This window comes from Nansenia antarctica (assembly GCF_963989245.1).
Source record: "Nansenia antarctica genome assembly, chromosome: 13".
Classification (NCBI taxonomy): domain Eukaryota; kingdom Metazoa; phylum Chordata; class Actinopteri; order Argentiniformes; family Microstomatidae; genus Nansenia; species Nansenia antarctica.
In genome coordinates, this window is record NC_137683.1 from 28,394,214 (window position 1) to 28,416,960 (window position 22,747).

The following is a 22,747-nucleotide window of genomic DNA, read 5'->3' on the forward strand; positions in this document are numbered from 1 at the left end:
AATAACATCTAATAAATGTAACGTGAGATTTCCAACTGCGTCACACTTGACATATGACTGATGACTATACAGTCGTGAAAAAATTAGGACACACCATTAAATATGTTGTTCATTATTACATGACATCATTTCAATCTTGATTTATGTTGTCCTCTAGGCAAGGAAAAACGAGACAGAAGTAAAACAAAAACATCAACCTTTATTTCAGGATGTCTTCTGTCAATCGAAAAGGGCTGTGAAAATATGACATGAAATCTTCTGTCAAATGAAAAGGGATCTTGTGACTCAACTTGCCCCAGCTTAGGGGTAAGCAGATCCGAGTCAATGGGTAAATTGAACCATTTGGGGGTAAATTGACCAATTGACTTTCTTTACGGCAGGAGAGACGTCTGCGGTAGCATGCCTTAAAGTTGTCTCGACCTAAAAGAATAGAATTCATTCTATCAAGGTACTGTATAGCTGTAGCTACTGTTTAGCTACACGAGATCAGTTGGCCTTAGCTGACCTACTGAATCACGTGATCTCTTGCACACCCTACCAGTTAAAGCCTTCTCTTTCCAGCTGTTGAGGATAGGAATGTTGTTTCTGCCAAGTCAAAAGCCAGTTCACAGCATTTCTTTGGAGTAAGGCCATAGAACTGGTCTGCCTTTTTTATGTTGTCTGTGTTTTATGTTTTATGCTTTTTTATGTTGTCTGTTTTATGTTTTATGCTTTTTTATGTTGTCTGCAAGCTCCTTCTCTATCTCCTCCTCTTTGCCTCTGCTGTTCCACTGCACCCTACTGTTTTCACTTCTTTTCCCTGCTTTTTATGTATCTACGCAGGGTTGACCTGTCAATATGTCTGTCTTTTGCCACTGCTCTGATAGATTCTCTTCAAGGGGTGTTGAGCCCCAGCCAACCTTTCTCTTCTTTCTTGGCATGGTGGCTTTTCTACAATGTTTAAAATATGTAAAAACCAAATCAGTTGTGTAATACTACATTGAAATACCATTTTATACCTCAGAGACTTAACTTAATTTCACTTCAGTGCCTCTTGGTGGTGTAAGTCATGGCTCAATTTACCCCACAGCATTTGGCTCCCTTTCCCCCACAGCCTTCGTTCTGGAAAGAACTGCCTCGCTAAGCAACTCAGGCTAATCTTTAGCTAAATGATTCACATGGTTTTAGACGTTGGCAAATCTCCAACATGTATGATATATATTTTTAAACCTGGATAAATTAGCTTTGGTGTAACAGTCATTATACCATTATGACATGTAGAGAAAATACTTTGACAAAACCTGACTCTTTTTCACTTTTGTGGAAAAAAACATACTTATGACTTTACCATGTGCTTCTCCCCATCACAGCCAGATAGACATGATGGGTCACTTCCTGAATGTATGGTCACATGACAACAAATGGGTACAGTTGCCTAGATACCGGCGGTGGGTCAACTTACCCCCCTCTCCCCTACATGGCTTTTCAGGGCTTCCGTATATTTCGTTGTCTTAAGTTTAACTCGGTCAACAAGAGAACTTTACTATCAATTGACCTACTGTAGGTTTACAAATGACACTACTGTCACGATTTGATTTCGCAAGTTACTTTTCCGCGTAATAAAAGTCTGATAGATGTACCTGTCAACCTGCTCAAAGTCATGTGACATGTGACAAGTCACATTATCGCTCGAGTTTCCCGACCTGTCAAGTCGCATTGGGCGGGATCATATTCATATTCTGCACTAGTTTGCGAGCTTTTCCTGCGAACCATTCCCCTAATTATCAAATGACCATTGCACAAAATGGTTGGAAAAATTACAAAGTTGACTGTCAGCGATGTGAGATTCCCCACGTCTCTGGAGCAACATGGTTCCGATGCGATGGTACGTGATCAGACCAGAGTTAATGCCTAATGATATTTAACGTCATAATTTCCCTATTATACTATCTGTAGCCTATATGAATTATGGGTGAAGAAACTGTAACCGATTCTGATCATGCACATTGCACACTTGTCATATGATCTCTGCAGCACACAGACCCAGATTACTCAGTGGCTTATGTTGTGATCGAGACTGAGACAGGGCTGAGAGGACATGGCCTGACGTTCACTGTGGGGAGAGGCACAGAGATCGGTAAGAGTATTGACCCGTTAAGATAAGATGTGACCATGTTAAACTGGTGACCCAATTGCATATAACTGGACACGATTGCATATAACTGCATGTGTAACACCGTTGTTATATAAAAAAAAATACCCAAACTGTAATGTCGTAAATTGTGTGTGCGAGTCATATTTCGCATTTACAAATAATATTGCCATTATTAAGAGTGAAGTGCATGGTCTGTTACACATCCAACTGTATGCAATGTGTCGAGTATTGTAACACCCGCAACATTGTCCATTTTAAACTTTTGGATCTAACTCTATTTTAGATTAACTCACAACTCAAGGCAAGCCCAGTAGGTCAAAAGCACAAAATGAGTGTTCCCCTCAGCGCCATCTTGTGGTAATGTTCGTAAATGCAATACAATCTGCCTTAAGTATTTTGCTTAAAATAAAACTGAACATTTTCTCCTCCTCCACTCCTCTTCTAACTATAACGCGTAATGCTTAATTCCCAATCCAGTAGCCAATTCTGTCTAACAGCTCGTCTAACTGGAGGAAGTGTGATGATTGATGAATAGGTTTTTGTTGTCCCCTTAAAAACCTGTTAAGTGGTGTGTGCCGTCGAAGCCTTGTCAGCACTCGTTGTGGGGAAGTCTCTGGAGGAAATAGTGAGTGACTTCCGTGGATTCTACCGTCTCCTAACCAGCGATGGCCAGATGCGATGGGTGAGTGCACACACCCTCGATGACAACCCTCATCTATCAGAAATGAGTCCCACACACTCCACTGAACCCCCCCTGTTGAATAGAACTCCTGTGAGAAGAGTATGAGAAGATAGGATGGGGTTTCTGTCTTGTCCGTAACAGATTGGACCAGAGAAGGGAGTGATCCAACTGGCGACGGCTGCGGTCTTGAACGCCATATGGGACCTGTGGGCGAGGTCAGAGGGCAAGGTGAGACATTACCTCGCCTAGGGCTGGTGGATAGGGGCGGCTGTGGCGCAGGAGGTGGAGTCAGCGTCTAATGATCGCAGGGTCGGCAGATTGGCTGTTCGAGCCCCGGCTGGCCACATGTCGATGTCGAAGTGTCCTTGGGCAAGACGCTTAACCCCAAATTGCTCCCAATGAGCAGGCCGGCTCCTTGCATGGTAGCTTGGCCGCCATCGGTGTGTGAATGTGTGTGTGAGTGGGTGAATGAGAGGCCATTGTAAAGCGCTTTGGAATAAGGCGCTATATAAGTCAGTCCATTTCAATAGAGATCATTATAGGCTACCTATGAGCAAATAATGTGAAGTGTTGATTTGATTATTACCGGTAGGATGACTCGTTATTTTTTTCCGTCAACAGCCGCTGTGGAAGCTGATCGTCGACATGGTAAAGTGGATGAAATTCACGAGCTTTTCAATGTTACTCTTTGGGTAAATGCAACTACAGGTACATTTTCATTCAGAATGCTGGGTTCCCGCACTGGTCTTATAAAGCCTTAAAGTCTAAAATCCAGCAATCCAACGCATAAGGCCTAAAAAGGTCACAAATTTCAGTTATTCGGTCTAAAAATGAGGTGCTAGGTCTTAAAAATGAGATCCTGTAAGGAAATCAGTCCGACCACATCTATTTGCGCGGAAATCAATCAAGCTGGAACCCAAAAAATGCCAATTCTCTTCCTTTTTTGTCTGTATGGCAGTGAAATCCCTAATTTCATCACCTCGAGGATGACAAAAAGCTACCATATGGTGTCACGAATAGGTCTAAAATGATATCCAAAGAGGTCTTAAAGGGTCTTAAATTTGACTTGTTGAAACTTGTAAGGAACCCTGAGAACGGTGAGGTTGAACAATTTAATCAAACCGCAACGCAGTCGATTGCCTTTGATTACAAGTGCTCCTCCCTTGTGGTCGTATGTCTTATGAACGTCTCTGTGTTCCTACCCCAGGATCCCAAAAAGCTCATCTCGTGTATCGACTTCAGATACATCACCGACGCCCTGACGGAGCAGGAGGCCCTGGGTAAGGCTGTGTATCCCTCCGTCCATCACTCTACTCCACTGCTGCCTGACGTGGCCGTCGACAATTAATCTGGTTTTTACAGTTGCGATCTATAAAACCTTCCTCTCTCTTCCCTCAGACATACTTGTGAAAGCTCAGGAGGGCAAGCAGCAGAGGGGTAAGAAAGCTAACGGGAGACGGCTTAATGGCTTTGATAAGTGGGGCTTACGTGGATGAAATTGATCAGAATGAAGACTTTAAGTACTTGTGGAATAGTAATAATAATAATATGTTTTATTTGTATAGCACTTTTCCTGCAAACGTTGCAGCTCAAAGTGCTTTAACCATCATATAATCATAATTTCATTATTAAGTCATTTAAAGGCAATTAACAAGCATTAACAAGATGGGTTTTCAGTCTTGACTTGAACATTATTTGCTGAGGTTGCATCCCTAATGTAAGCTGGCAGTGCGTTCCACAATTTGGGTATTTGGGTGGATAAAATGAGAATGCAGCCTCACCAAATCTCCTCTTTTGTACATGTTGTACACAGAGAAAACCAGCGTCAGAAGACCTGAGAGCTCTATTGGGCTGCTATGCTAGCAAAAGGTCTTTCAGATATTCTGGTGCTGTGCCAGTGAGAGCTTTAGAAACAGTGCGTACTTACATTAGAATAAAATTGGAATGCATTATAGACCTCTGATTTCCTCAGTAACATTTTTTGATGGTGTTATGATACGACTGTCTTCCTTTTTTGGCCATTCAGAGCAACAGATGCTGAAGGAGGGCTACCCTGCCTACACCACCTCCTGTGCTTGGCTGGGCTACTCAGACACGCTGCTGAAACAGGTCTCTCTCTGCCTCACACACTGCTGCGAGGTTGATTAATAGCTTGGGTTACGATGGGGTTGTTGCTGTCTATAACGTCCCAGTCTGTCTCTCTATCTCTGTGTGTTCCTGAAGCTGTGCACAGACGCCCTTGACAGCGGATGGACCAGGTTTAAAGTGAAGGTCGGGGCTGACCTTGAGGACGACGTCCGCCGCTGCAGTCTGATACGGAAGATGATTGGACCCAACAACACTCTGGTAAATCTATCCTCCTAATGCTATTGGACACAGTAAATCTCATCTCTCATTTTGGATTGGACCATTTGACTCGATCGTCCATCCTCTTCAACACTCGATCATGAGGGGTCATTTGACCCCTGAGAGTAAACAAAAGTGTTATATCTTTGCACTCGATCAAATTTCAGGACCCTCCTTTCATGACTGTTCCTAGATATGTGCGTTCTACCACCCAGTATCCTTCCAATTTCAAAATCACATCAGGATAAGCTAGTATAAAGCTACTTTGCTGTTTTTCTGTGTAGGAAGCAGGCTAATTTACAAGCGGCCAACTAGTGGTCGTTGTGTGTAAATAGCAGCTTAGCATTGTAAAGAGCCGGCTCTTTTAGTGGGTAAAAAGGCACAGCTATTGAGAAAGGAAGGGGTTTGACCCTCTTCTGTGTGTCAGATGATCGATGCCAACCAGAGGTGGGACGTAGGCGAGGCCATCACCTGGGTGACCAAGCTGGCGGAGTACAAACCTCTGTGGATCGAGGAGCCCACCTGCCCTGACGACATCCTGGGTCATGCTGCCATCTCCAAGGTAGCTAGGGGAAGAGAGGAGGGACAAATACAACGGTCCAATGAACAACCTCACATTGTATTACTTGCTAGAGTTTTTTTTCTACTGTAATTATTTACAGTAAAGAAACTGTACAGGAGGTCTATGGGCGAAGTTCATAGCTGTGTTCTGTCGTTGCAGGCCCTGGCCCCGCTGGGCATTGGGGTGGCTTCAGGGGAACAGGTTAGTGCACGTTCACACACGCAAGCTCGCATTCCAACTGAGGAGTATTGAGAGTGAGTCTTGTCTGAGAGTCTTGTATGATGTTGTTGTTCTTGTTGTCCAGTGTCATAACAGGGTGATGTTTAAGCAGTTCCTCCAGGCCTCCGCTCTGCAGTTCGTCCAGATCGACAGCTGTCGCCTGGGCAGCGTCAACGAGAACCTGGCTGTACTGCTCATGGCCCACAAGTTCCAGGGTGAGAGAGAGTGGGTGGGTGGGTGTGTGAGGGTGGGTGTGGGTGGGTGTGTGAGGGTGGGTGTGGGTGGGTGTGTGAGGGTGGGTGGGTGTGTGGGTGGGTGAGGGTGGGTAGGTGGGGGTGGGTGGGTGGGTGTGGTTGGGTGTGTGTGGGTGGGTGGGTGTGGGTGGGTCGGTCGGTGGGTGTGAGTGTGAGTGTGAGTGTGTTTTAGTTTTTTTACTGACTTATTGCCATGCAATCACCTTGTCAGTCAATTGTTGGAATTTGGTAGTTTTGCTCTAGGCACAGGCTCAGCCAATTAGGGGTTGAGTGCCTTGCTCAAGGGCACATGCAGCTCCCTCCTGAGTCGAGGGGTCGAACTAACTACCTTCCGATTGCTAGCCGCCGGCCTCTCTAGGCTGTGTGTGTGTGTGTTCCAGTGTTGAAAATGTGTATCCATTTCTCTTTTTGTAAAAGAAATGTATTTCCTTTCATGAAATACAGCATTTAATAAGGCAATAATATGACACTATACACATGAAGAGTTAGCTACTTAATCCAACACATCTCCCCAGTGCCCGTGTGTCCTCACGCTGGGGGAGTGGGTCTGTGTGAGCTGGTTCAGCATCTGATACTGTTTGACTACATCTCTGTGTCTGGCAGTCTGCAAAACCGGTGAGTAACATCACAGTATGTACACTACGGTAGTTTCCAGATGACAAATGAAGCCACACAGCAAGTAGAATACACCAAATCAACATTGATACTACTGATGTCTCATTTGATCTAAGAGAAAGAGCTTTGTAATCAAACAGTTGTTGTTTTCTCGAATGATGTCTGATCCTGCAGGATGTGTGAGTACGTGGACCACCTCCATGAGCACTTCGTTAACCCTGTGGTGATTAAGGATGCCCACTACATGCCCCCCCAGGTAAGTTTGACACCAGACTGTCATCATGTCCAAGGAAGAATCTGTCTTTTCATAAGCTATTACTGAACCCCCACCTTATGTTATCATACGATCAGTTATAGACCCATCTAAACTCTAAACTGGCTCCACGGTATGTCTATACTACTGTCCTGTGGTTGGGTAGATGTTTCTATCCAAGGTGTAAAAGCTGAGGCTGTGTTTTTTGTTTGTCTTTGTTCTGTCAGGACCCAGGCTACTCCTGTGAGATGCTGGAGTCTTCAGTGCAGAAACACCAGTACCCTGGAGGAGAGGTGTGGAAGAAGCTCCTGGAACAGTGAGGACAATGCTGAGACAGCAGTCCGTCCGTCCGATGAAGGAGAGGAGATGAAGAGGTGAATGCAATTGATGAAGTTGAACTTCAGCACTAACACAATTTGTAGAGATTTAGTTTTAAAATCTAGAACTACACTACTGTCTGGTAAATAAATACAAATGATTGTTGTTGTTTTTTAAAATAATGTTGCTGTCAGTGGAAAGGTTTCTCACTACCAGACAAGATGATTTAATCGTGGTGCATCTCTGGTTATAATGAGCACAAAACAGACAGAAATAAAGACATGATTTAGTTTCTTTCTGAAAAGAGATGTTACTGTAATATTTCTATAATCTGTTGCAATAAATGATTTATTTTTTATATTTGTGAGAAAATATGGGCCAACCAGCTTTTTTAAGTTTACACAATTCATCATTTCTTTATTTACAGCAATATGTCATGAACAATAAAATAAACACTTAAAACAAATCTGAAAAGCAACATAGATATCTGAACAGTTAATTCTGTTAATTACATATGGAAGACAACACAGACGTGTTGGAGACGTTGGCTCATCGGATCTTGTTCAAACAGCCATCGGCATCTTGATGGCGGGGTGAGGGTTGTAATCACAGATCTCAAAGTCTTCTGCGCGGAAGTCGTCTATGGACGTCACCGTCCTGAGGATCTTCAGCTTGGGGAAGGGCCGGATCTCTCTCTGGAGCTGCAGGAGAAAGGACATTTAGTTACAGTTAACATGCATAACTGACGTCATTGTTGAGTTACACACACACACGCACGTACACACGCACGCACGCACGCACACACAGTGTGGATGTCACCTGACGTCATTGATGAGTTACACACACACAGACACACGTGCACACACGCACACGCACACACACGTACACACACACAGTGTGGATGTCGCCTGACGTCATTGATGAGTTACACACACACAGACACACGTGCACACGCACGCACACGCACACACACGTACACACACACAGTGTGGATGTCACCTGACGTCATTGATGAGACACACACACACACACACACACACACACACACACAGTGTGGATGTCACCTGACGTCATTGATGAGTTACACACACACAGACACACGTGCACACACGCACACGCACACACACGTACACACACACAGTGTGGATGTCGCCTGACGTCATTGATGAGTTACACACACACAGACACACGTGCACACGCACACACACGCACACACACGTACACACACACAGTGTGGATGTCACCTGACGTCATTGATGAGACACACACACACACACACACACACACACACACAGTGTGGATGTCGTCTGACGTCATTGATGAGTTACACACACACAGACACACGTGCACACACGCACACGCACACACACGTACACACACACAGTGTGGATGTCACCTGACGTCATTGATGAGACACACACACACACACACACACACAGTGTGGATGTCGTCTGACGTCATTGATGAGTTACACACACACAGACACACGTGCACACACGCACACAGACGTACACACACACAGTGTGGATGTCACCTGACGTCATTGATGAGACACACACACACACACAGTGTGGATGTCGTCTGACGTCATTGATGAGTTACACACACAGACGCAGTGAGTTATGTGGATGCTGCTGTGTTTCAGGAACCTACCTGCACTTTCAGGGGGTCGATGTGGTTGATGTACACGTGGGCGTCTCCCAGAGTGTGCACAAAGTCACCGGTCTGGAGGGAGAAAGGGTTAGAATTAAATATAGGGAAAATAATGTCTCATAAGAGGCCGTGGAACTTGTGAGAGAGCATTAAATACATTTGACTACGTAAGTGAATCGTCAATCAACCAGTCGTAGCAGGAAAAGTAATTTAGCTCAGGCCAGCGGTCATTGGCAGTAGTCGTGGTAGGAGAAGAACGCTCTTTTTTTTTTCATAGTAGACACTGGATAGACATTCCAAGTGTGTTATTTTCTTTAGTTTAAATGGAGACGACTTGGGGATTTGAGGAAGAATAAGCAGGGTTCCCACACCTTCTGAAACATCAAACTCAAGCTCCTTTCAAGGACTTTCAAGACTCAATTCCCTCAAATTCAAGGACCCAACACGGCATAGTTTAGACAGATCTAGATGAGAATTTATATAATAACAGGAACTATCCGCTCACAGACAACAATTAAAAAGAGAGGCTTGAATGCAGTAAATACAGAGACTTATTTACTAGTTGATGAGCTAAGTAAAACATTTTTGAACATATTTTTTTGGGGGGGGTTTTTAGAGAGAGAGAGAGGGGGGGATTCAAGCACTTTAAATAACCCATGTCTATTTTCAAAAACGTTTAAGACCTTGATTTTTTCCCCCTCAAATTCACAAACTTTCAAGGACCTGTGGGAACCCTGAATAAGGTGTGTGTCCTCACCTTGAGTCCTGTGAGGTGGGCGATCATGTAGGTGAGCAGGGCGTAGCTGGCGATGTTGAAGGGCACGCCCAGGCCCATGTCCCCCGAGCGCTGGTACAGCTGGCAGGACAGCTCCCCGTCACACACGTAGAACTGGACCAGGGCGTGGCAGGGGGGCAGCGCCATCTGGGGCATGTCTGCAAGGGACACAGACACGGGCGCACGTGTGAACGACAGAAACCACTAAACACATTAGTGTCAAGTCAAGAATACACTGTGAAATCATTATTCAGGGTTCCCGCGCTGGTCTTAAAAAGCTTTAGTCTCAAATTCAGCAATCCAATTTCTAAGGCCTAAAAGGGTCCCAAGCTTCAGGCATTAGGTCTAAAAAATTAGGTGCTAGGTCTAAAGAATTTGATTAGCTTGTCCTGCAAGGAAATCAGTCCGACCACATCTATTTACGTGGAAATTAATCAAGCTGGAACCAAAATGTATGGCAGTGAAAACCCTAATTTTCATCACCTCGAGGATGACAAAAAGCCACCGTGTCGTGGATAGGTCAAATATTCTGTTCAACAAGGTCTAAAAAAGGTCTAAAAAGGCCTTAAATTGGACTTGGATGAAACTTGTAGGAACCCTGAAGACCCTAGGTGCTAACAATCAAAACACCGTCCTAAGATAATAAAACACAAGAATGAGACATAAATAGGGGGATATACCTATCCTACCTAAAAGTAATCGGTAGGAATCTGATTATGTATGTCATATCTATTATATGTAAATGTATATACACTATGGCCTATTCACAGGGGGGTATATAGACAGGGGAGTGTTAGTTATGTACTTATACATATAAACACATGAACTAGTAAACTTATATACCGTGTATGTAAACCTAAACACAAGAATGTAAACATATTGCACGGCTATAGAACATTGCCATTGAAGGCCTAATCATATGATTGACAGCTTCATTTGAACAGTGGAGGGCGGGACCGTGTAGTCATTGGTTTAGGAGGAACAGTTGTGGATGGATATCATATCAATATCAAACCTTTGGGGTTCCAGGCGCACATGATGATCCTCCTGTCCTCAGGGTTGTTCTTGATGGTGTCGATGACCTTCTGCAGCTGGTCCACACCTTCTCCTGCATAGTCTAGGAAGGGGACGTTTTCACAAGAAATTAGATTAGATTACATTTATTGTCCCCAGGGGGAAATTCATTTTCACACCACTGTACAGTATACATATACACATACAACACCGTATAACACAGACAACAACAGACAGTACTACACATGTACACACACTCAGCACGGTCTACTATTTACAGGGATGCAAACTGGTGATGGCCCAAAAGGGTGTTTTTTTGCCTGAAAACAAAGAACATTTATGAAAATACCTATTTTGAGGTAAAACGGCTAAAATGGCTAAAAGTTTGCACCCATGTATTTAAAGCAACAATGGCTGTGGGGATCAGGCTTTTGCCAAAGCGAGCCCATATTGCACCTTAGCGTTCTGTACCTACGCCCGGATGGCAGTGGGGCGAGGTACAGGTTGAGTGGGTGGGTGATGTTCTGTTCTATCGTGGTGGCGATGCGTGAGATGGGCCTGTTGTTTAGTGCTGTGAGGTTGGGTGTGGGGAGTCCAGTTATCCTGGCAGCAGTGTTGGTGATGCGTGCGAGTGCTTAGAATAAAAGCACTACATATCTCAGACTTGTGGAGGTAGAGTGTGGGACGTAGACGTGGCGTACCGTACCTGCATGCATGCCTCTGTATTCTGCACCAAAGTGCCTCCACTGGAAGCCATAGACCGGTCCCAGGTCACCCTCCTCTCTGTCTTTGAACCCGCTCTTGTCCAGGAAGTCCCGTGACCCGTTTGCGTCCCAAATGTGGACCCCTTTCTCTGAGAGCTCCTTGGCATTTGTTGAGCCCTGCAACCATAACACACACACACACACACACACACACGTCAACTTCTCTTCCCCATGTATGGATAGACAGCGCCATCTATTGGACATTAGAGTAATATACATTCAGTTTCTTTCTTACTTACTTTGATAAACCACAGCAGCTCTTGAAGAATTCCTTTCCAGAAAACTCTTTTCGTCGTCAGCAGCGGAAACTGGTCTGAAATAACAAACACCATGCACATGTAACAGAGTTAGACATGTATGAGTATATTATGTATGAGTTTCGCTGTGTTTGAGCAGCCCTAGCCAGTATTAGTTGTTGTGGCGCCCCCTTTGGAGTTGCGGTGTACTGCAGGTCTGCATGTTATTTTGTCCCTGTGGTGTTGCCGTACCCAACAGTGCATTGTGTAAAATGCTGCTTGTATATTACTGTTTGTATGAAGAACCCTGTCATTTAAGGTGAGCGTGTTGATGTATTACATATGCTATTTGTTTTGACATGTATTGTGATGATTTCTATATAGTTTTATCCACTGATTATGACGTTTATGAACATGTTGCATTACACTAGGTTTCTGTATTATTGCCTAGCAATGTTTCACATTCCAGTTCCCGCGTTTTGGGTCCATGTCAACATATATATTGTATTTTATTTCTGCATACGCAGATTTAAAAGAATTGCAGACACCAGGAAGACAACTTGTGTGTTTGTATGTCTTCCACCCAGTGAATAAAGTGATTGAAAGAAGTTGTTGCCTGTCTGTCCATCCTTCTGCTGATTGACCATCGCTACACACACTTGAACATTCATTATACATGTGCTCAAGTTTGACCCGTTATCTCTGCGGATTTGGACAACATCGCGGGAATGAAGTGACTTGGTTTAGGGGTTTGCATGCAGTCAACAAAACCTAGACAATCTTCCACTAAGCTACAGCTCCAGGGGGGTATTCCATCAACGTCGCTAAAGGAAAATCCTGGCTTATTTTTGATAACTTCTCGCGAGACTTATCAGATTATGCCTGGATATTTTTAGGAACTCTCGCGAGACTTGTCAGACTAAACCTGGATTTTCTTTTAGCGATGTTGATGGAATACACCCGTGTACTCACCCCGCAGACTGTATCTCGCCTGGGAGCCAAACACAGAAACCACCCCCGTCCCTGTCCGGTCTCCCCTCCGGTGGCCGTGCTGCAGAACGAACTCCACCTGGTTCAGGTACCCGCGTTCATCACAGAACTGCGAGAAGACTGGGCTTTTCTCTTTCTCCACCACGGGTTCGGCTGTCTTTGTCTTTGTCTCTCCGTCGCTGACAGGTCCGGAGAGGATATCTGAAGTAGCAGGCATCTTGGTGTCAAAGCAATATGACCAAAAAGTACAATAACAATCAGACTCTGCAGAGCTGTCTCACACACTTGGAGGATGTGTCTGTTCTGTAACTTTCAGACTCCCGGGTTATTTTTCCCGGGTTATTTTCTGGTCTCAGAGAACCAATAGGAGAAGAAGAAGAAGACCAATAGGAGAAGCAGACCAATAGGAGAAGGGGGAGGAAACACGCACATGTTAAGCTCCGCCTCTTTTTGTTCCTTGTTTATGTTTCTCGAAACATATTTTACTAAAATGAAAACAGTATCTACCTATTTGGATTCAAATGGTAAAGAACACGGTTATTGGAATTATACGGAATTTAAATCTTAATAGAAAATCATGTATTATATTCTGTCGTGTGTGTGTGTGTGTGTGTTATATATAGATATAATAATAATAATAACAATAATAATAATAATAATACATTAGACTTATATAGCGCTTTTCTAGACACTCAAAGACGCTTTACAAACTGAAAATATTGAGTAGTAATAATAAAAAGAAACAAAAAAGAAATAAAAGAAAGTATAGGGGCCTAATTGAGGTAGTGCTGGGGACACATGGGAAGGGGAGGGGGAGAGGGTTAACTGGTGAAGGCGAGCTTGAAGAGGTGGGTTTTGAGGGCCTGTTTTAAATGTTGGGAGGGTGTTGGCCTGTCTGATGTGGTTGGGGAGGGCGTTCCAGAGGGATAGACATACTACTGCTCCTGTTCAATAAAAAGAGAAGACAAATAAATATACCATGGTAGGCTGTTTTTATTCAACATTCCTAGTTTAATCACCAGTGAACTGATTACATCTAGAATCAAAACTCCAACATGTAGTATAACATTCTCTTTTTTATCAAACATGGATTACATTTCACAGTAGAACAAGCATCGTGTTTATTTTTTTCTTCTTTTATTTGGTGTTTTTATTGAAGGACAAATGGAAAACATCCAATGGACAATAAAACAACATTCTCCTTCCATTTTTCTATTTTTAAACAAACACCACACCCTGTCCCACTCCCCTCATCCATCCAATCCCACCCACCCCCACTTAGAGCAATATAGTACAATGAAAAAGGGGGGGAAAAAGTAATATCTATGTGCCAGACTCTGCATCGACAACGGAATCAGTTTAAACGTAATTCGTCCTACTGTTCACTTTATTCGGTGAACAGCTATTTTATTGATTGAAGGATTAACAACCACTGATCCAAAGATAGCAAGCAATGGGTCTGGTGCCATACTTTTATTCAAAGCCTTTGATATATAGCCAAATATAAAAAGTCCAAAAGGAGTTTAACTTTGGGCAGGACCAGAACTGTTGGGTAAGAGTTACAGTCTTGTGTTTACATTCATCACATAAAGGAGAGGTGTTGGGGTATATGGCGTGAAGCCTGGACTTTGAATAATGGAGTCTGTGGACTACCTTGAACTGTATCCAGGTATGTCTGGCATTTATACAACTGTGGTGTATCCTATCGAGTGTCGCCTCCCACACTTCTTCAGAGATTTCAGTGTTGAGTTCTTGTTGCCAATCATTCTTCAATTTGTCATTGGCCAGTGGCCACCACTACCCGGGCCTGTAAGATATCATACCAAAAAGAGACTGAAACCTTAACGCCAGGTTCATGGGGAAGGATGCTGTTGAGTATGTTGTGCTTGGTCATACATTCATAATGTGCTATATGAGTCCTCATGAAATAACTAATCTGGAGGTATCTATAAAAATGAGCTGATGGTAGACCATATATCAATTGCATCTCGAATGTTTCATTTCAAATCCATTGTGATGGCGTACAGAGCCAAAATTATAGAAATGGTGTCACTGTCCATATATCTCTGGACCTAACTTAAGCTGACGACCTCTGTTATAGTTCTGCCAAATTCATCCACAGAGTCTAGGACAAGCTCCAGGCCTTGCTGCTGAAGAAGCCCATGCTAGGGGTCTCCTATGTGGGGGAGAGGTGGCTGGGCAGCAGCAAGAGTTTTAACCCAAACAAGCAGAAGAGCTCATATAACTCCTACTTTAGAGACTCTACACTGGCTTCCTGTTAAGTTCAGAATAGATTTCAAGATCCTTCTGCTTGTTTATAAAGCTCTCACTGGCACAGCACCAGAATATCTGAAAGAAAACACAGGTTTTCTCTGTGTACCACATGTACAAAAGACGAGATTTGGTGAGGCTGCATTCTCATTTTATGCACCCAAATTGTGTCAAGACTAAGTCAAGACTAAAAACCCATCTTTTTAATATAGCCTTTAAATGACTAAATAATTAAATTATGATTATATAATGATTGGAGCACTTTGAGCTGCAACATTTGCAGGAAAAACGGTTATTAAAAAGTTATTATTATTATTATTATTATTATTATTATTACAGAGCATTTATTGTGGAGCATGTGACTACTAGCTTCCCCAAATACCGGCCACCAAATGGTCTAATTGACCTAGACAAAGACACACTGGACTGGCTTGCTGCAACGGAGCTGAAGGTCTAAGGACATATGACAGAAGAAGAAGAGCATTTATTGGTCTTACCTTGATGACGAAGCATAGGGTAGTGATGCAAGAGGGTCTGGGACATGGGGAGGTCTTACCTTCTTTGAGAAGGAGGAGAAGCCTCGGTGGCAGGTGGAGGTGTAGGTTGTCTTCCAGGTGTCCTCCAGGCAGGGACAACACTCCTCAAATGACGTCCTCAGCGAATCACGGCACTCCTGCTCCGCCTCCCGGAGTTTCTGCTCCGCCTCATTGGCCAGGTGCACTGCCCATCTTCATGAACATCACAGTAAAGAAAGCTGCCTGAAAGCTGAAAGGCACAGTTACACTGATAGAAGAGCAGAACAGCAGAACTTGTCTTTAGAGGCAGTTGTCTCATGGTAGAATCATCTGAGCTACATTTAAAAATCTTATTCTTATGATGATGGTAATAGTCTCTTCACTACACTGGCTCCCCGCTGGTGGAATGAGCTTCCCACGGCTGTCAGAACTGCAGAGTCACTCCCCATCTTCCGTCGGGGACTGAAGACCCATCTCCTCAGGCTACACCTTAACTGCTCCTCCTGAGACATCTACTACTCCCCAGCACTGTGTCTCCTGAGACACCTGCTTTCCCCTATACTGTGTCTCCTAAGATTTCTACTGGCCCCTTTGTACTGATTCTCCAGTGTCTAAACCCCCCCGCCCCCCCCCCCCCCCCCCCCCAAAAAAGTAATTTATTCTTCTACGACTGCCAATGGCCCCTGGCCTGAGCTAGATGACTCTTCCTGCTACAACTGGTGAATTGATGATTCACTTGCTTAGTCAAATGTATCTGTTGTAAGTCGCTTTGGAATAAGGCGTCTGCTAAATGCCAAAAATGTAAATGTAAACGGTCTATACAGTTCAGTGTGACTCAGCCCTGAGGGACCTGGTTCCCTCACCCTGTACTCTATTTACCTCTGTCCTGATCTCTCTCTCTCTCTCTCTCTCTTGGTGTGGAGGAGGAGTGTGTAATCACTGTAAGAGTGGAAGAGGATGATGCGGTTCAAGAGGGCCTCTCATCCGTCTTCGTCCCTCGCTCGCTGCGTCCCCCTCCCTTCTCCTAAACACATGCAGAACACAGATCCGTCTACAGACGGGCCATTGATCCAGGGTGTACTGTCAGTTCACTCCCTGCAGCCCCCCCCTACGTCCACAAGTCACTGTCTCGCTTTGTTTATGAGGCAGAAAGTATGCGGTGGGAAGACGGTTGTTCAGAAGTCGGTGTATACCTTCCAGGCCGTCTGCGGTTTAGGATGATTTAACGATGTTTGAGACTGTTATCTTTTACTGTGGAATTCTGTCATGGAAGGGATTATTTTTGTTAGGGTTTTTAATGATGTTATGTTGAGATTGAACATGATTTACTCTCTTGGCAGATAGCCGTGTCTTAGGGAAGTTGTATAAAACTACTGTGTGTGATAACTACTGCTATAAGAATGTGTGAACATTTATTCAAGTGAGAAACTGTTATAGGAAAGCGTGTAGGTTGTTTTGTTAACCAAGCCTATCACATAGATATGTACACTCTGTGAACACAACCCAACTCACCTCCATGGACTGCAGTTCAGTATTTAGCATTGTCACTTTATGGACTGACCCAGTTCTATTTATCACAGTCTATATTTTATACTGTGTATTGTACTTTGTGTATTTTTCTACCATATGTTTTAGCTTTTATAAGTTGTTGTGTGGAATTGTCCCTTGTGTTTTTACATACAGTATATGGTGCACCCAAGCACATTTCTAAAACTCTACAACTATGGCAATAAAGTCTTGAATCTCTTGAATCTTGAATAGCTATTAGTAGAAGAAAAAACCAACAACTTCAGTTGTTGTGTTTCTGGAGTATGTTGATATTGATATTGATATCTATTTATGACGGAGAAGCGCACCATTTTGTGTGCCTGACCTTAAATGTAAAATGGCTGACCTTCCTCTTGTCACTGCTTTGTTTCAGGGTCTTCACTAGGTGGCTGTGCTTATCTTCATTATTCTCCATCACCTCCTTCATCTGCCTCACTCCAAACAAGGCTCTCGTCATCTCCTCCTCATCAACATACTGCTCACCATCCGTCGATAGCTCTGCACACAGAGTAAGTCATGAAGCACACACAGTAACACCTCACTTCATTAATTCCAATCAGACACAGCCATGCCATGGAGATGATGGTGTTGAAAGCTGCATGTCAAGTACTGTGTATATTCCCGAGGAAGGACTTACGTTAGAGAATGTCCTCACTCAGTACTATTGAAGTAAATGGTAAATGGACTGACTTATATACCACCTTATTCCAAAGAGCTTTACAACGGCCTCTCATTCACCCATTCGCACACACATTCACACACCAATGGCGGCAAGATACCATGCAAGGCACGGGCCCGCTCATTGGGAGCAGTTTGGGGTTCAGTGTCTTGCCAAAGGACACTTCGACATGTGGCCAGCCGGGGCTCAAACCGCCGATCTGCCAACCTTCCTAGAAATAACTGATTTACCTACCGGTAAATGTTGATCTCATGAGCATTTGATGGAGGATACCTGAGCAACTTATTAGTGTCTCTGATCCACCACACGAGGGCGCCAGATCTCAAGCAGAAGAGAAGCTACAAAAAAAATACCAGGCAGTTCAATGACCATCCAGGTAGATTTCAATGGTTTATGATGTCATGTAATGGTTTAAAATGACTGGAGAGAGAATTAAATGTATAAATTACATTATTATTTTATTTTAACTCAACTCAAACACTTCTCCCTGCAGACTTTGGCATTGACTGTTGTTTCGACTGTTACTCCTAATCAGTGCTGTCTACCAGGCCAAACACATCATCATACTGTACACACACACACACACACACACACACACACACACACACACACACACACAACAAACAAACACAGAATAACACGATTGAAAAAAAAAAACGATTGTGCCGCTGTATTGTCATTATTCTGAAGAAGTGTGACACCAGAAACGTGATACCAGAAGTGTGGCAAATTGTGGAATTTCCCCCTGTGTCATGATGCTCGGACCTGGCTAATATGAACCCTCTGCCAAGTCGCCCCTGACCCAGCAAATGAGGTCCCAACCTCTGGAATGGGAACCAGCAGGGCCTCTGGAACTACCTGACACTCAGCTGCTTTCTATCAGATCAGGGGGCGATCCCTATACCTGGGCCCTAATACCTGCCTGCTGCTGCAATTATGGCCCAACCAGTAAAACAACAGTTTTGCAGCCCTAAAGAAAACATGGATTGACCCCCCCCGAAATCACTGCAGACAGGTCTGGAACCCGATCCACCGTGGAGCCGTGTGTCACAACCCACCCAAGCCCTTAACACTGATGCCGGGGGTTAGGGGCTCTGCTATCCAAAGAGAGAAGCCTGGTGAGGTTTAGGGGGGGCGGGCGGGGGGGGGGGGGGGGGGGTTAGGGTTAGGGATTTTGGGAGCTTTTCAGAGTGGGGAGTCTGCCTGGTCTGGGTTTTTTTCTTTCCTGAAATCGACCTGTTTGTAACAATCAGATCGAGAGGGGGCCACGTGCCGAAAGCAGTAGCTTGATGGCGAGCACTAAATGCTGCACAAACACAAACAGACACATACACACGTTTTAAGTGGACCAAAAGTTGGTGACTTTCCGTTTTTTATAGTGTGTTTTAGACAACATCCAGACATTCTCTAGGCCTATATTCTTATATTCCATTGACATGTAAAGTGTGATCTGATCTGTGTTTTCCCAGTCGACACTCGACACATGTTGTTCTAAGATAAGATAAAGAGAAGTCACTACTAATTGCATTGATGTTTCTCATTAGCCCTGGGAAGATCCTGTGTGATGGTCAGCGATGGTTAGTCTCTGTCTTTGATCAGTGGACTGTGTCTGCTAGCCTAAAGGCAGAGAGAGAGAGAGAGAGAGAGAGAGAGAGAGAGAGAGAGAGAGAGAGAGAGAGAGAGAGATTAGGGTTGAACACAGGACAGACAGGGTGAGAGAGAGAGACAGAGCACTCAGAGCAGATCAGTGTTCGGGGTGTCATTAGCCCTACACCTGGGCCTGAGTGAGTGAAATAGTCTGGCATTGTTACCAACTCTCCAGCTGTGACGGAATACCTTCTGTGCCCACCTATCAACGGTGCACTCATTTGAGAGATTTCCCTCCCCAAGTTGTTACAGTTAAGATATGAGGCAGGCCAGATTGGAAACATAGTATGAGAATGTTGCGTCTGTCTAATAATCGGTCCAAACCCGATTGCCTCCCTATAGATTATAATTATGTCCTACTTGGTATGAGGATACAACAATGCACTCCTGTCCTGTCCCGTAATGTCGCTAGTCCCGAGACGTTAAGACCCCCCCAGACCCCACCCCCTCCTCTCCACAACCCCTTTGAAATGTTTTTTTAATAGGTACCAGATTTTGCACCCGGGGGACGTGATGGCCATCAAGCCCAGTAATGTAATCTCATCTCCGGCTATAGCAGCTCCGCACGGCGTCCCAGGGTTTCTCGCTGAAAGGCATCCTCACCTTTTCCCCTTTAAGGAGCTTTTGGGGAGGGAGGGATGGGAGGGAGGGAGGGGGGGAGGGGGGGAGGGAGGGATGGGAGGGAGGGAGGGGGGGAGGGAGGGAGGGAGGGAGGGGGGAGGGAGGGATGGAGGGAGGGAGGTGGGAGGGAGGGAGGGAGGGAGGGGGGGATGGAGGGAGGGAGGGATGGGGGAGGGTAGGGGGGAGGGAGGGAGGGAGGGGGGAGGGAGGGAGGGATGGGGGGAGGGAGGGATGGGGGGAGGGAGGGATGGAGGGAGGGGGGGAGGGAGGGATGGGGGGAGGGAGGGATGGAGGGAGGGGGGGAGGGAGGGATGGATGGGGGAGGGAGGGAGGGAGGGAGGGGGGGGAGGAGGGAGGGTAGGGGGGTGGTGGCTCGGACAGATGTAGAAAACACGTGGTTTGGTACAGCGCTCTCTCTCCTCTCTCTCTCTCTCTCAGACACGCAGGACTTTCTTTCTCGCTTTGACATTTTTGTGGGTTTGTGATTGTGGCCAAGCGGCGCAGTGGAAAGAGAGACATCAATAATAACCCAACACTGTATCCAACAGTAGGCTGCTACCACGAGAAAAGAAAACTGGGAGGAATACAGCACCTTTCCCTTCAAAAACCACTCCATTATCCTCTAAGCGAAAAAGCCCCTGCGACTGCGAAATAACGGGACAATGGGATTATAACGGGATGCTGGGGATTCCTTTATAACAAAAACAAAGGAGCTCACTTCTAAAAGTTTTAAAAAGTTGGAGGACTAGAGCTTTTTGGTGTATGTGTGTAGATTACTGTAGATTATTCTCCCAGAAAAAGGATTGAAACCCGTTTGATTGGGCTGGATGGTGAGATGCGCAGTGACTGACAGACGGACTCTCATCTCTCCCACACACGCTCCTTCCTCTGCAGCCATATACAACGCCATGAAAGGTATGTCGGTGTTGAGCGCTGTTGTGTTACTCGAGTGCTGCTAAACTTTGGAAAACTTTGAGAGGTTCTACATGATTGTTTGAAGGTGCTTGCGGGCTTTGATTTACATTTTCTACGTCCGTCCGTCTGTGTAAGTGCGCGGTATGTCGTGACGTTAGAATGATAAGGTTCTATCTCCGTTTAGAATGATAAGGTTCTATCTCCGTTTAGAATGATAAGGTTCTATCTCCGTTTAGAATGATACGGTTCTATCTCCGTTTAGAATGATAAGGTTCTATCTCCGTTTAGAATGATAAGGTTCTATCTCCGTTTAGAATTATAAGGTTCTATCTCCGTTTAGAATGATAAGGTTCTATCTCCGTTTAGAATGATAAGGTTCTATCTCCGTTTAGGGCAGTTCAGAGATATTGAGCGTCAAAGTTGTTACATTCCATTATGTTTTGTGAGATGGAACCTTTGTATTTTATGAATTACTAACTCAAAAATGTCAACATTTTTAAAATAAATAAAATACCACACAGGCATTAATAAACACATAATGGATCAGATTATGTAAAAAACTCAATTTTGACAAAAATGGAGATAGAACCTTATAATTCTGACGTCACGATGTGTTGTTGCACATCTGGAAGAGATGAATGCCTGTGGTATGGAAGTTGAACTGCCTTGTGAAAAGATTTGGACCTTTCTCTCTCCACCACTCTCTCATCTCTCTCTTGACACTGTGGCCTATAGCCGGACTGATAGATAGTTCGTTTGCCTTGCCTCATACATCATACATCATACATCATTGTGAGAGGGCATTAGATGTTTTTGGTCATAAGTGTGTGTGACATAATATAAGGCTGTACTGCTGCAGTTTAGTTTTTAACTGTTGTATTGTAATGTATTTACACGTTTTTGTTTTAAAACGTGACTTCTCAATGACACATTTCTCTGTCTGCCCTAATATCCCTCTATAGCTAAAATCAGTATAAAAGAATAGTATAGAAGAAATGTATGAAGTGAAATGCAGACAGTATTAGTGACCAATAGTACAACACAACAACTCTTCCATCATCCTGGCTGGCCCTTAAATACCCAAACCCCCATCCCAAAGCAGCTTTACATTGCCCCTTTAATGGATCACCAGATAACTTATTGTGGTGGTACCCCATGCGATTACAGGACGAACCACTGTGAATAGGGACTCACTCAACTGACTTTGGAGTCATGGCGATGGAGTCATTTAATTACCCCCAACTCATCACCCCGGCCCTGTCTCTCCCCTCCCCCTGCCCCCCTGCCCCCTTGTCCTCCGTCCTCCTGCCCCCCAGTCGACTACAATCTCTCCCCCACATCTGCTATCCATTATCAGTGATGTCCCCCCCCCTAGCCTCCCAGGGCTGGTTTCTAGTGTAGTGTAGCAGAGCATAATTGGGGTTTACAGTCAACAACCCAGAGAAACCGCAGCCTGTGGCTTTAATAGCCCTAAAGTCCTCCTGTCTCCCCTCTACACAGAGACAGCCATCTGATGGGGAGTTACTGCCTACATGACATACCGCTATGTGCTGAGTAAGGCCTTTTTTCTCTCTCTCTCCTCCCATCCTTTGAGAGAGAGAAAGAGAGAGAGAGCTTTGTATCCTATTGTGGTGTGTGGGGGCCGCCATAAGAAGTTCCTGTCGGTGACTTACTAGCTGGATCCATTCTTACCTGGAGCCACAACGACGACATAGTGTTCCAATCAAACGCAATAA

General features: G+C 44.6%; 3 protein-coding genes across 3 annotated transcripts in view; 2 read left to right on the top strand and 1 right to left on the bottom strand.

Annotated features, from left to right (window-relative positions):
• chmp5b (charged multivesicular body protein 5b) overlaps nucleotides 1–22,747 on the top strand; it is a 495,962-nt gene that overhangs the window by 398,310 nt on the left and 74,905 nt on the right. The gene's annotated exons all lie outside the window — the stretch shown is intronic.
• Nucleotides 1,742–7,641, top strand: enosf1 (enolase superfamily member 1). The gene is made up of 15 exons (XM_080544501.1): nucleotides 1,742–1,864; nucleotides 2,014–2,116; nucleotides 2,701–2,816; nucleotides 2,958–3,044; nucleotides 3,438–3,464; nucleotides 4,024–4,096; nucleotides 4,215–4,253; nucleotides 4,843–4,925; nucleotides 5,040–5,162; nucleotides 5,590–5,724; nucleotides 5,884–5,925; nucleotides 6,029–6,158; nucleotides 6,713–6,812; nucleotides 6,987–7,068; nucleotides 7,293–7,641. The coding sequence occupies exons 1-15, from the start codon at nucleotides 1,784–1,786 to the stop codon at nucleotides 7,383–7,385; spliced, it is 1,314 nt and encodes a 437-aa protein (XP_080400627.1). The 5' UTR covers nucleotides 1,742–1,783; the 3' UTR covers nucleotides 7,386–7,641.
• On the bottom strand, nucleotides 7,947–13,032 carry tyms (thymidylate synthetase; the record flags this gene model as incomplete). The annotated part of the gene is made up of 7 exons (XM_080544171.1): nucleotides 7,947–8,084; nucleotides 9,037–9,108; nucleotides 9,794–9,969; nucleotides 10,827–10,928; nucleotides 11,532–11,706; nucleotides 11,829–11,902; nucleotides 12,798–13,032. 7 exons carry the CDS (start codon nucleotides 13,030–13,032, stop codon nucleotides 7,947–7,949), a joined length of 972 nt encoding a protein of 323 aa, XP_080400297.1.

Excerpts from the sequence above, each read along its gene's own strand:
- enosf1 (XM_080544501.1), top strand. The coding sequence starts at position 1,784 with ATGGTTGGAAAAATTACAAAGTTGACTGTCAGCGATGTGAGATTCCCC. Across the intron at positions 2,117-2,700 it reads GGGGAGAGGCACAGAGATCG|TGGTGTGTGCCGTCGAAGCC; the intron begins GTAAGAGTATTG and ends AAACCTGTTAAG. Across the intron at positions 3,045-3,437 it reads GGGCGAGGTCAGAGGGCAAG|CCGCTGTGGAAGCTGATCGT; the intron begins GTGAGACATTAC and ends TTCCGTCAACAG.